The 13,939-nt window shown below is 42.4% G+C and overlaps 1 protein-coding gene across 2 annotated transcripts in view; it reads right to left on the reverse strand.

Annotated features, from left to right (window-relative positions):
* The window catches only part of EXOC4 (exocyst complex component 4), an 808,154-nt gene that overhangs the window by 62,411 nt on the left and 731,804 nt on the right, over window positions 1-13,939 (reverse strand). For both annotated transcript variants that reach the window (XR_007132659.1, XM_047763590.1), the window contains exons 15-16: window positions 11,533-11,674; window positions 1,028-1,206 (exon numbers count right to left, since the gene is read on the reverse strand). Coding sequence is in view for 1 of the 2 variants with exons in the window: in XM_047763590.1 (XP_047619546.1) it covers window positions 1,028-1,206; window positions 11,533-11,674 (321 nt within the window). In the remaining variant the exon portion in view is untranslated. The remainder of the gene's footprint in view (window positions 1-1,027; window positions 1,207-11,532; window positions 11,675-13,939) is intronic.

Raw genomic sequence — 13,939 nt, forward strand, 5'->3', positions numbered from 1 at the left:
AGCAATACATGGTCATGCATTGACACTTTCTTTCCATCTCAGGCTGCCACAATTCTTTGCACTAAGTATCTTCTTAATTGTTTTAAATAACACTGTGAGATGTCATAGATACTTTTGGCCCCCCCATCTTTGTACAAACTAACCAGAACAAGAAAAAGGGGGACATGATTTGAAGTCCTAAAAGGAGTCCTTTGGAGGAATCATCACGAAAATGATTTGGCTGGCAGCAGACTTGGTTAAATGTTGAAGGCAAATGCCTTTGGATGCTTCTGTCTTTCACATCCTTCCTGGCTTGCTTGACCCTGAAGCATGGATGTTTTTTAACACCTCCACCTGTGGGATATGGAAGTTCCCAGGTCAGGGGTCAAATTGGAGCTGCGGCTGAGGTCTACACCATGGCCACGGCAACACTGGATCTGAGCCTCATCTGTGACCAATGCTGCAGCTTGTGGCAATGATGGATCCTTAACTCACTGAGTGAGGCCAGGGGTCAAACCCACATCCTCACAGAGACAGCATCAGATTCTTAACCTGCTGAGTTGTACGGAGAACTCTGGATGCAGCCTTCTTAAAACTACTGCTCATCAGAGGTTTCTGTTCTTTTTAGACAACAATTCATTCTCTAAGAGAAATTTTCCCCTTCCAGTGATAATTTTAGCCAATGAGGGGATCTTCCAGGGTTCGTTCTTTATTGTGTGTTTCTTTCTCCTTTATGAGCTCCTCTTGAGTTAATTTGTGGTCCGCTCCATATATTTACCCAACTCTCATGAGCGGCATGTCAAGGGGGCAGCCGGGCTGCCATCTGCCTTATCTTGGATTAAATCTCCTTATCAAGAAGGAGCAGATGGCAGCCATATTTCTGCCTACCTAGCCTTGCACAGAGCGCCTAGGTATCACAGCTTTAATGCAAAAGAAAAAAAAAAAGCAACCTTTTTCTACAAGTTTTGAACTTCAGCAATAGAGGAAATCAGAGAAACCTTCACCCTTCCTTCCTCCCAAACTCCGAGGGCCAGGGCCAGGGTCTGACCTTCAAATATATACTGGAACTTGTGTTGCTGGAGGCTGGCACTCATGGCCTCTTCAATGGCACTGATGTCTTTGTTGAGCTTGACCACCAGAGGGTCATAATCCATACTTTCCACGTTGGCCACGATGGCATAGTTCCCTTCCTTCGCCAGAGGGATGAGATAGTGGAAACAGTGAACCCTGAAAAACAGAGGGATGGGGAGAGCAGTTGGTAATAATTCTTTCTGATGAAAAGAATCACCTTGTCACAGAGCAGCCAAATATTTAAGACAGCAGCGGCCCGGTGCATTTTCATGTATCCTGCCCTCTTTTCACCAAAATGCCATCTCAGTTATTCCATAGAGAAGATCAGTGCTCTTGAGCAAGTCAGCTTCTGTGATCCCTGCATGTTTAATCAGACACCGGGGGTGAGGAAAAGATAAGCGCTAAAATCTTTTCAATGGCAACATAGTGTGCACCCTGTGAGAAGCATTATCTCTTTCGGAAGAATCTCTTGTAGTGAAAATGAGAGGCTGAGGACCCAAATTTTTGAAACATTGGTTCCAATTCCCATTTACTAGCCGTGCGACCTTTTTTTTTTTTTTTTTTCCCCAGAGTCGCACCCGTGGCATATTAAGATTCCCAGGCTAGGGGTCAAATCAGAGCTGTAGCCTATGGCCTACACCACAGCCATAGCAACGCCAGATCTGAGCCATGTCTGTGACCTACACCACAGCTCATGGCAATGCCAGATCCTTAACCTGCTGAGGGAGGCCAGGGATCGAATCTGCATCCTCATGGATGCTGGACAGATTCGTTTCCACTGAGCCGTGATGGGAACTCCAGCTGTGTGACTTTTGACTGCTCTTTCTAGGCCTCGGTTTCCTTATCTGTGAAATGGGGATGATAACAACACACACCTCATAGGGTGCTCTGAGGAGCTACCACTAGAAAGAGTACAGCGCAGGGCCTGGCACTCTTAGGACACTTATTACTGTTACTCTATCACCTAAACAAAACACTTACTGAGCACATAAATCTATCAGAAATTGTGCTAGGCCCTGGGAATGTAAGACACAACTTGTGCCATTAAAGATGGCAGCTTAATGGAGGTGACCTCGGAAAAATAACCCCAAGAGGACAGTTTCTCATTCAGAAGCACATGTACCCAGGGCGCCATGGAAGTGTGGGGAGGCTGTGAGGACAGGTTCAGAACGGGAGGTGGTACTTGTCATAGAGGACACAGCTGGGTGACCCCGAGGAAGGAGTGCATCCCTACTGTTGACATGCCTGAGTCAGTCTGCTCATGCACAGTTCTTAGGGTCTTTTTGGTAGGTATCACTAACTGCCAAAGAAGTATGAGATGGGGAAGGATTGGCTACCCCATAACCTGTGTACTAAGCTGTAATGAAAGCAAGTTTCAGGCCAAATAATTCTACCACACATAGAAGCATTGACTAAACCCCACCCCCCAACACACACAAAGAAACCCATCATTGTTGGCAGACATAGTTCAAACAGGCTGTTCTGTAAGTTCAGTGATGGTTTTAGGTGCTCTGTCTGACCTTGCCATGGGAAGTTCAATGGAAGTAGACATGGTGACAATCCAGAGTCAGGATCCTGTTCTGCTTAGAGTTGGCATCAGGTAACAAGAACTGTTCCTCAATAATTGGCCACAGCCTTGGGCATTATCCCTAACGACTCAACTATGGTCTTAACCTTAACTTACATCTTTGGTAAACAGTATGCATTTGGGTTTTATCGTGTTATTCAGTCTGACAATTTTAGTCTTTTGAGTATTTAACCCCTTTATATTTAATGTAATTACTGATAAATTTCAATCTTAATTTAACTTTTTTTTCTTATTTATTCATTTTTTTTATCTTTCTTTTTAAAGTCAGGCTTATTGACAAATAATTTACAAACAGTAAATTCACCTTATACACAGTTTTATGAGTTTTGACAAAGGCAACCGATTGTATAAGTATGACCATAATCAAATTATAGAGCAATACCATCACCTCCAGAATTCCCTTGTGCCCCCTTGAAGTCAACCCCTACTTATATCCCAAGGCTCTTGCAACCACAGACCTATTTTCTATGCCCAGAATTTTGTCTCTTCCAGAATGCTATTTAAATGGAATCATATTGTATGTATTTGGAGTTTATTTCAGTCTGCCTCAAGCCTTTGAGGTTTGTCCATGTTGCTATTCATTCCTTCTTATTGCTGAGTGGCCTCGCCCATGTGGATGTGCCACAACTTAACCATTCACCAGCTGACATCTGAGTGGTTTCTAGTGTGGGATGATTATGAATAAAGCCGCTTCATGTACAGATTTTGTGTAAATAAAAATTTTCATTTTCCTTGGGTTAATACCGAGAAGTCCCTTGCTGGGTCATATGGTAAATGTATGTTTAATTTCCTAAGAAAAGGCCAAACTGTTTTCAAAAGAAGCTGTGCCATTTTGCTTTCCTACCAGCAATGTACAAGAGTTTCCATTGCTCCGCATCCTTACCAGCACCTACTGTTGTCAGGTTTTAAAAAAAGGAAATTCAGCCTTACTGAGGTACAATTATAAGATATTGTAGTGATTCGACATTGTGAAATGATTCTTCCCATCTACTTAATTAACACACCCATCACCTCACATATTTATCCTTTTAAAAAAAAAAATGAATCCAACATTAGAGTACCACTCTCTCAGCAAATTTCAATTATGCAATACAGTGTTATCAACTATAGTCAGACCAGTTTACATTAGATTCCCCAGACTGGGAGTTCCCGTTGTGGCTCAGTGGTCAACAAATTCAACTAGGAACCATGAGGGTGCGGGTTTGATCCCTGGCCTTGCTCAGTGGGTTATGGATCCGGCATTGCTGTGAGCTGTGGTGCAGGTCACAGACGTGGCTCGGATCTGGCGTTGCTGTGGCTCTGGCAGAGGCCAGCAGCAACATCTTCGATTAGACCCCTGGCCTGGGAATCTCTATATGCTGAGGGTGCAGCCCTTAAAAAAAGATGAAAGACAAATAATAATAATAATAATAGCTCCCCAGACCTTATTTATCATAAAGATTGTACCCTTTTACCAACCTCTAATTTCCCCCATCCTCTAGCTACCACTTTTATACTCTGCTTTTATGATTTTTTCTTTTAAGGTTTCACATATAAGTGATACCATACAGTATTTGTTTCTCTCTGTCTAGCTTATTTCACTTATCATAATGACCTCAAGTGTTTGTCAGATTAAAAAAAAATTAGTCATTCTGATAGATGTATAGTGTTTTCTCTTTTTTTGGCTGCACCGGTAGCATGTGAAGTTCCTGGCCAGGGATTGAACCTTTGCCACAGCAGTAACGGCACTGGATATTTTGACTGCTAGCCTACCAGGGAACTCCCAGATGTATAGTGGTTTTAACCTGTATTTTCCTAGTGACTAGTGATCTTGGACATATTTTCACATGCTTATTTGCCATCCATATGTCTTTGTGCTCACATCATTCGCCTCATTTTTTATTGAGTTGAGTTCTACTGAGTTGTTTGTTTTCTTATTATTAATTTCTGAGAGTTCTTTATAAATGCCGGATACAAGTTACCAGACATGCATTTTGTAAATATCTTCTCCTAATCTTTGGCTTATTTTTTATGTTAACTAGGTCTTTCAAAGAATGTTTTTACATTTCGATGAAGTTCAATTTATCATTTTTTTTCTTTCATGGATGGTATTCCGGGTGCCAGCTTTAAGAAATCTTTGCCCAAACAAAGTCACAAAGATTTCTTTCTATATTTTCTTCTAGGAGTTTTACAGTTTTAGGTTTTACATTTAGATTTATGATCCATTTTAAGCTAAGTTTTGCATAGGATGTGCTGTATTCTTATAATCTATCATGTAAGGGAATCCAAATATCTTGACTACCAGTTCATTTTCATGATAGGTGATCATCTTAACAGCTGCTGGTCAACTAATGATTAATTTTGCCAATAAAACCTTCCTTCTCACCTTCCTGTGCAAATGATCAAAATGTATAGTTTTGATCCAGGATACCAGTAACTGCACCAGGGGCAGCCCCCTCCAGAATGTGACCTTTGTGATATAGTGAAAGTTGACCAACCCTGGAGTGGTATTCATGATCAGGGAAACTGACTGCTACTATGGTTGAAATTTAAACTAAGAAGCTCCTCATTGAAGATCAAATCAAGCCATCAAAGCTAAAGTGTCTTCATAGTAAATTCTAACTGCAGACAATGGAAGAGCATGTACAAAGACATGAGGGTGTGAAAGGAAAACAATTCCTTTTGGTACAAACAGATCACATGACAGAGGCATGAGGTGAGCCTGGGGAGATGGGATGGGGTCAAGTACATAGGCTTTGGGGGACATCTAAGAACTCTGAACCTTATCTGAGAAGTCACAGGGAGACTTAAGAGGATTTTAAGAGGTGAAATGATATAATCGGTTATGAGATTTGGCAAGATGATTCTGGCACAGTATAAAGGGTGGATTAATGATGGAGAATGGCAGAAGCTGAAGTTGAGACCACTTAGGAAATTACTATGAATTGGTGGTGAGTTCTTATGAGCTCCTGAAGCGAGGGGCAGAGAGGGGAGATACAAACTGTTTTAAGGTACTACCCTCCTCTCCCAAAATGATTAGAGATGAAAGAGAAATTAAAATAGTCAGTGGCAGATGTCAAGTGCAGAAAAACTAGGGTTTTTTTCTTTTGAATCCTGGCATGTTATTTCTGACCTTAACATGACTTTGGCATTAAGGTTTTCTGCAAATATGGCTGATTACATGGTGGGACGGTTGATTTTCAGAAAGTGCATACTCCTACAGCGACAGGCAGTTACTTAGAACCCTCCTGATGGTGAGAGAAACAGCTGATAAAAGTGACATTCTTAGCATCTTAGATTCAAATGGCAACTTAATTTTCTTCTAAAGTTCAAATAGGGGAAAAAAAACCTCAGCACTTTTTAATGGTCTTACCATGTGTTTCATGTCTTGGGGGTGTCACATGCCTTAAGCTTCAAACTGTAAAAAGGCACTGCTTGGTGGTTAAATGTGACTTATAGTGACACAGGTAAAATGTCGAATGCTCCTTGGATGGGTCCTTCCACACAGAACCCACTGGATTTAAAAACATTTTTTTGGTTTGAACTTTAACAATGCTCGAGAAAAAGACAGGCTGTGGATATAAACGTATTTGGGGGAATAAGACAAATTTTTGGCACTTGAAGGTGTCGTGGTCTCCTTGCTAGCTTCTCCCATTCATTTTTTTCCCATTCATTTCTGTGGGGGTCTGTTCTATCTGTGCTTTCTTATTACAGTGACTTCTTGGGTAAAAGTGCCAGAGACAGTGCCTAGCCAGCCATGTCTTCATTGCACCAGCTCCTGGATGACAAGGGCCTGAGTTCGAGTTTTCTTTCACAGCAGGATGGGAACAAAACAAACATTAGCTGGTTATGATGACAAGGATGATGTTGGCCCTAAAGTCTCTGTCCCTCTTCAGTACGTGGTGCAGACCACCAAGCGAAATAATCTCTAAACCAATTAATGGTCTTTAGTGAGCAAGGGGTTTTGTTGAGGGGAAGTGGCACTTACTTTATCTGGGTTTGATTTCAAGCCAGTTAATTCTCACTGAAGGTTTGACTGAGCACCCATTATACAGCAGGACTGTTCCATAGCCATGAATGGTGCACACCTATCGCTGTCTTCTAGGCACTAATGGTTTCTTCTACAGTCACCCTCCGCAGGTACCCAGGGCGCTAAGCCATCTCTATTCTAGCACTGGAATACTACTGTAAAATGATTTACTTAAGATTTTGTTTTTGGCCTAAGGAAGTTCCTAGGCAAAGGTTGAGCTGGAGCTGCAGCTGCCAGCCTACACCACAGCCATAGCAACGCCAGATCCGCGCTGCATCAGCAACCTACACCACAGCTCGTGGCAATGCCAGATCCTTAATCACTGAGTGAGGCCAGGGATCAAACTTGCAACCTCACAGATGACAGTCGGCTTAGTCACTGCTGAACCACAAAGGGAACTCCAGCTTGAGATTTTTCCTATTCACTTTCTATCGTCAACTATACAAACAAACAAAAACCGTGTTACTGTGACAAGGAATGAATAAAGTGTGTCAACATTCACTATTGGAGCCATTCCTAGAGGCTTGAAAAGGAACTAAGACAACCTGGAGCACTTTCATAAGAAAGCAATCTGAATGGTGCAACCATGTTATAGGAAGACATAAGGAAATTTAGTTTAGAAAAAATAAACATGATTAGTGTTTTCATTGAAAGTCAAGGAAAGCTAATTCTGCAGCCAGGACTCTTAAACTCAGTCTTTTTTCATTTAGCCTTAAAATGATCTTTTTTTTTTTTTCTTTCCTGTTTTTAAACTAATGGTGTAAATACAGCAATAGGTGTTACAGTATTGAATATGACCAAGAGATACAAAAATAAAAAGGGCAGAAGAGAGGTTAAGGATTTAAAGGCTCTCACTCAAATGCCTTGAAAACATCCCACTTGGAATTAACTGTACCATAAGCTGATAATTCTGAATGTAGAATACATCATGTACCCACACGATCAATAGCGTACATTTCCGGAGCTGTGAGAGTAATTAATGCGATGTTTCCTTGCTTTTCTGTGTAGCCCACGTAGCAAAAGTGTCAGAGTGTCACTGGATGTTTTTTCTCCCCCGTCAATTGCATTTATCTATTCACAGAAAATACCTGATTTATTTCACTCTCAGCTTGTAAATAAATAGAAAACGCATCTAAAAATTATCATCAAACAAATTAAAAAGCACAGAGGTAAAGTATTTCTGAACAGCAGAATGTCAGAAATAAAATCAGAAACAGTGCTGAATAAATAGATTCTAAATCTACAATGCCACTTCTCTTGCTCTAATCGCACAGTGTTTCCAAGCAATAAAGAAGTATCTCGCCGGACAAGATAATGAAGAATGAAAAAAGCAAGCAGTATACAAAAGTACCATCAATACACTGTCAGTTAAGCTTTGCCTGACCACACGTGAAAGACAGCCAAGTTCTAACTGGTGTCCAAACATACAAACCAAAATCCTATTTACATTTTTAAAAGCTCAATCTAGTAAAGACTCTAAATGAAAAGACGATACTTGGACTTCCCGTTGTGGCTCGGCAGAAACAAACCTGACTGGTATCCATGAGGATCCGGGTTCCATCCCTGGCCTTGCTCACTCGGTTAAGGATCTGGCATTGCTGTGAGCTGTGGTGTAGGTCGCAAACGTGGCTCGGATCTGGTGTTGCTGCGGCTGTGGTGTAGGTCGGCAGGTGCAGCTCTGATGCGACGCCTAGCCTGGGAACTTCCATATGCTGAACATACAGCCCTTAAAAAAAAAAAATAGACAATAGTGTATCCACTCTAATAATGTCTCATGGTAATACAGAAGATGGATTACTATACACGTTCTGATCCTGGGGTTTTTGATCCTGACATTTCAAAGGTATATACCCAAATGTCGATGTGACATGGCCACCTAGATGTCTAATAAGCATCTCGAACTGAACAGCTCTGAAATGGAATTCTTGATTCTACCCCCCTGCCCCCCACCAACCTCAGTCTCTCTCACCTCACTCAATGGCCTAGGCATCCACATAGTTGCTTTGACCCCGAAACTGGTGGTCCCTCTGGAGTCCTTTCTTTCTCACTGCCGCTGTTCTTGCACCCAATCCAATCTATCAATCAATTTTATCAGCTCTACCTTGAGAATATGTCCCAAAGCCAATACTTCTCACACCTTCACCTCTGTCACTCATATCTGGTCTCAACCAGTCACTCAGTGTCCATTCATATTTTTCCCTGCATTTTTCCCCCATACAAGAGCCAGAATGATCTTTTAAAAATGTGAATGGGGGAGTTCCTGCCATGCTCAGTGGTTAATGAATCCAACTAGGAACCATGAGGTTGAGGGTTCAATCCCTGGCCTTGCTCAGTGGGTTAAGGATCAGGAGTTGCCGTAAGCTGTGGTGTGGGTCACAGATGTGGCTCGGATCTGGCGTTGCTGTGGCTCTGGCGTAGGCTGGTGGCTGCAACTCTGATTCGAACCCTAGCTGGGGAACCTCCACATGCTGCAGGTGCAGCTCTACAAAAGACAGAAAGGCAAAAAAAGCAAAAACAAAAAAACGTGAATGACTAAATGAATGGATGGCTCTCTCTCCCCTGCTTGAAATCCTTCTGTAGCTTATGGATGTACTTGGAATAAAACCTGAACCCTTCCCTTGGTCTGTAAGACCCTGTCATGAGCGGGGCTCCACGACCCCATGTGATCAGGCTCCCGTCTGCCTCTTCGCACCTTTCTTGCCACTCTTCACCAAGCTGATCATACCGGATTCCTCTCTGTTACTCAAAACTGCTCAGCCTGGTTTTGTCCCAGGACCTCGTGAGTGCCGCAGCCTCTGCCTGAAACGCTTTTCCACAAGGTCTTTGCACAGATGGATCCTTCTAGTTACCTTATCACAATTTCTCTGACCACTTTATCTGAGAAGCAAAACACCAAATCCGCCTTTCTAGTCCATGCCAGCCATTCTCTGCTCTGTCTAGTGTGACAACACTAGCTCTATGTGGCAACTGAGCACTTGAAATTTGACTAGTTTCCATTTTGATGTGCTGTAAGTGTAAAAGATGCAGGAGATTTCAAAGGCTTAGTCCAAAAGAATGCAAAATAGCTCATTAATAAATTTTATGTTGGGAGTTCCCATTGTGGCTCAGCAGTAATGAACCTGACTAGTATCCATGAGGACAAGGATTCGATCCCTGGCCTCACTCGGGGGGTTAAGGATCCAGTGTTGCCGTGAGATGTGATCTAGGTCACAAATGCTGCTTGGATCCTGCATGGCTGTGGCTGTGGTGTAGGCTGGCAGCTGTAGCTCTGATTCGACCCCTAGCCTCCGTATGCCATGGGTGTGGCCCTAAAAAGACAAGAAAAATAATAACTTGTATGTTAATTGCATGTTGAAATAATATTTTGGATATATTGGGTTAGGTAAAATATATTATTATGATTTACATGTTTCTATGTTTTCAAATGTGATTATTACAATATTTAAATTATTTATGTGGCTCACATGTGTGGCTCACTTTATATTGCTATTTGATAGCACTGTATTGTTTTAGTTACCCCAATCTGAAATTTTCCCTTTTATTTACTCATTGGCTGTTTACCCCCAATAAGAATGTACCTCCATAAGCACAGGGATGTGACTGCTTTTTTCACTGCTCTATCTCAATCCCGAGAACAATGCCTGGCACAAAGAGGCACTCAATAAATATTTATTGAATGAATAAAGAAAGACTGGAGATTTCCCAGTCTTTTCTTCCTACTATTTCTCCAGTGTGAGAATAGAGTCTACTAAAGCTAATCAGAATATTCTGCCCTTCAGAGGAAGAAACATAAGTCCAAAAATACCACCTCTTTGAAACTATTTTCTTGAATTATTATCAAACTTCATCTCTTCAATTGGGTTGTAATTCCCCCCCCCCCCATTTCTAGGGCTGCTCCCGAGGCATGTGGAGGTTCCCAGGCTAGGGGTCGAATTGGAGCTGTAGCTGCTGGCCTATGTAGGATCCGAGCCGCGTCGGCAACCTACACCACAGCTCACGGCAACGCCGGATGCCTAACCCACCGAGCAAGGCCAGGGATTGAACCCGCAACCTCATGGTTCCTAGTCAGATTTGTTAACCACTGAGCCACAATGGGAACTTCTGAGTTGTAAATTCTTAAAGGAAGGCGTCATGGTTCTTGAATCTGCATACTCCCTGATCAGCAGAGTACCTGACCAAAAATATTGACAGCAATAAAGTCACCATAGTCAAAAAGCTACCGTATTTTGAGCACTTCCTTTATGGCAGGCATTGTACTTACTACTTGTTATTTCATTTATAAGGTCTCTAAGTTAGAAATTATTGTTTCTTTTTTTTTTTTCTTGTCTTTTCAGGGCTGCCCTTGTGGCCTATGGAGGTTCCTAGGCAAGGCGTTGAATCAGAGCTGTAGCTGCCAGCCTACACCACAGCCCCAGCAATGTGGAGGATCCGAGCTGCATCTGTGACCTATACCACAGCTCACTGGCATTGCCAGATCCTTAACCCACTGAACAAGGCCAGGGATCGAACCCACAACCTCATGGATACTAGTTGGGTTTGTTCACCACTGAGCCACAATGGCAACGCCTACTGTTTCTAGTTTTAAGCAGAGGAAACTGAGTTAGTAAAGTTAATGAGCTGATTTCCAAAGGCCTAGCCAACTGGCATGGACATTCCAATCCAGATCATTCATGTACAGAGCACGCAAACTCTGAATCACCGGAGGCACAATACGGCATGTGCTCTCACACTGTGAAAGTGACTAGAACCAAAAACACGGTCAGTATGATAAAAAGAACAACCTCAACAGTAAGAATTAAAACTTGGGGTCAGAGTCTCCGCGAGAGGTGATTTGCGACCCACGGCACATTTAAATCACAAAGTCTTACGCGTGGCTGTGTCATACCTGACTTCTAGGTGTAGGACCAGCAAGCAGCGGTCAGCCATATCCTGGAAAGATTTGGCAAGTTCACTCAGGGTCTGCATGATCTGCTCTGACACCGCAGGGAGATCCATGTTCACGTGGTTATCTTGAGCAGGAGACAGATCTGAAAGAAGGGGAGAGGAGAAAACACCAATCATTTCATTAGATGCCTACGGATATTTTTTAAAGCGCCGCATGATTTTTGCTGTTCATCATATATCAATTGGGCTAATGCTGGTGTTGGCAGCATTAGCCATCTGAGCCGTGATAGACTGTTTCTGTACGTGATTAAACATAGAAGCCCAGCTGATTGTCTTAAATCAATTCACAGAATGGCAGAAGCAGAATCTCAGAGTTGGAAGTGAACTTAGTCATCTGGCCCAACCATGTGGGTCTATGCTTGTCTTATCTGTACATCTTCAAGTGGCTACTGAGCTTCTGGTTGGACACCTACACAGATGTTTGTGAAAGGAAACTCAGTGCCTTTGGAGGCAGCCTATTCCATCTCTGAAAGATGGGACCATCTCCCCCGCGCCATGTCTGTTTTCATTGACTTTGAATCATTGGCCCTCATTCTGCCAACTTTACAATCACTCCTCTGTGTGGGGGTACTTGAAGTACTAAAGAATGGTCTTTTGGCTTCCCTGAAGTCTTCTCTTTTCTGGGCTAAATGTCCCCAGATTTTCAATGATTCTTCAAATAATACAATTGAGTCATTTTATAATTCTCCTAATTCACCAACGAAAACACTCCAATTGTACTCTATCTCTCTTGAAAGGTGAGCATCAAGATCAAACATAATGAATGCTACAGAGTAGGCCAACCTGTCCCGAGAGAGTGGTCAACTCCCCTGTTCTAGATGCCACCTTTCCTGTGTGCAAGCCTAAAATTTGGGGTGGGGGGCACAGGGAAGCAGCCTTGGGCTGCATTTCCCTTACCATCAGCTCATAGCCCTGAAAAGGTCTTTTTGGAAAATTTGATAAACCTACCTTCTCTCTCTCTCCCATTTGATACAATATTTAATAGCACTTGGACATTCTCTTCAGGAAAATACTAAGCAGCAGAAATGTGAACTACATTTATTTACGTCTAGACTTCTGTTGTGTAGCCAGTTCCCCACAATGTCTCAAAGAGCACCACCAATAATTTGGGGGCGTTCCTTGGTTGTCTAGGGGTTGGGATCCAGTGCTTTCATTGCTGCAGCCTGAGTTCAATCCCTTGTCTGGAAACTGAGATCCCATATTACGAAGCTGCACACCACGGCCAAAGCAACAACAGCAACAACAACAAAACCAAAGCCCGAACAAACAAACAAACACCCAATAACTCGGCATTTCATTCAAAAGTTCTTTGCGTTCTCTAGAGACTCAAAGGCTGGCTCTGAGTCCTGTCCGCACAACTTACTTATAATTGTGACCAAGAGCTAACTGCTTAAATTCTGTATACCTCAGGTTCTTCCGTAAAATGGAGTTAATAGCTAATAGTCCCAACGTTTTGTTGGGAACATTGAATGGTTAATGCGGATGAAACACTTGGGGGAACTTCCTTGTGGCACAGCAGGTTAAGGATCCGGTGTTGTAAATCTTTCCTGATTCTCCAGGCAGGCTCACTGCTTCCTGTGGCTGTGTTTTTCACACAGTTCTACTACACTAGTTATCATATTGCACTGATACTATATGTTTATCAGGATGTATCCCTACCAGACCATTGAGTCTGTCAAGGAAGGGGTTTTATGTATAAATACACACACACACACACACACACACACTCTCTCTCTCTCTTTCTCTTTCAGAGCCAGCAGAGTAACAGGAGGTATTATAGGAGCTCAATCAATGCTTTTCAAACAGAAAAAATGATTTAATTGACCAATATAACATGATACATGATTCACATAAAAACAGATGGACAAAGATCAGGTAAGAGAAGACTTGCCATTTACAGCTGTGACTTTTGCCGTAGTTTTGGGAGTATGTTCTAGGGTGAGAGTAGGGTTGGGGGAGCAATTTATTATAGCTGGTTTCCTGAGCTGTCTAGGAATCTTGCAGAAGTACAGTTGAAAGCAATTCGGGCCAATCCCTATAGCCTAAGCACTTTTTCTATAAACTGTATTGTCTTTGGAAGTCACTTTAATTTCATGAGCAGCCCAGACCCGGGGTGTGTGTGTGTGTGTGTGTGTCTCTTTTCTATTGGCATAAAATCCCTGGCATATGAAATACACAGCATCTCTCAAGGAAAGCCATATACTAACTGTCATGGAGAAGCCATCAGCCTAGGACATTAGGACGTCTCAAGTGGTTCCACATCCTAATATTAACCAGACTGAAATCTGTTTAGGTCTTAAAATTAGTCAAAATTGGACTCATTCAGACCCAGAAGAGCATCTGTTTTC

The sequence above is a fragment of the Phacochoerus africanus genome, chromosome 16, assembly GCF_016906955.1.
Source record: "Phacochoerus africanus isolate WHEZ1 chromosome 16, ROS_Pafr_v1, whole genome shotgun sequence".
NCBI classification, from domain to species: domain Eukaryota; kingdom Metazoa; phylum Chordata; class Mammalia; order Artiodactyla; family Suidae; genus Phacochoerus; species Phacochoerus africanus.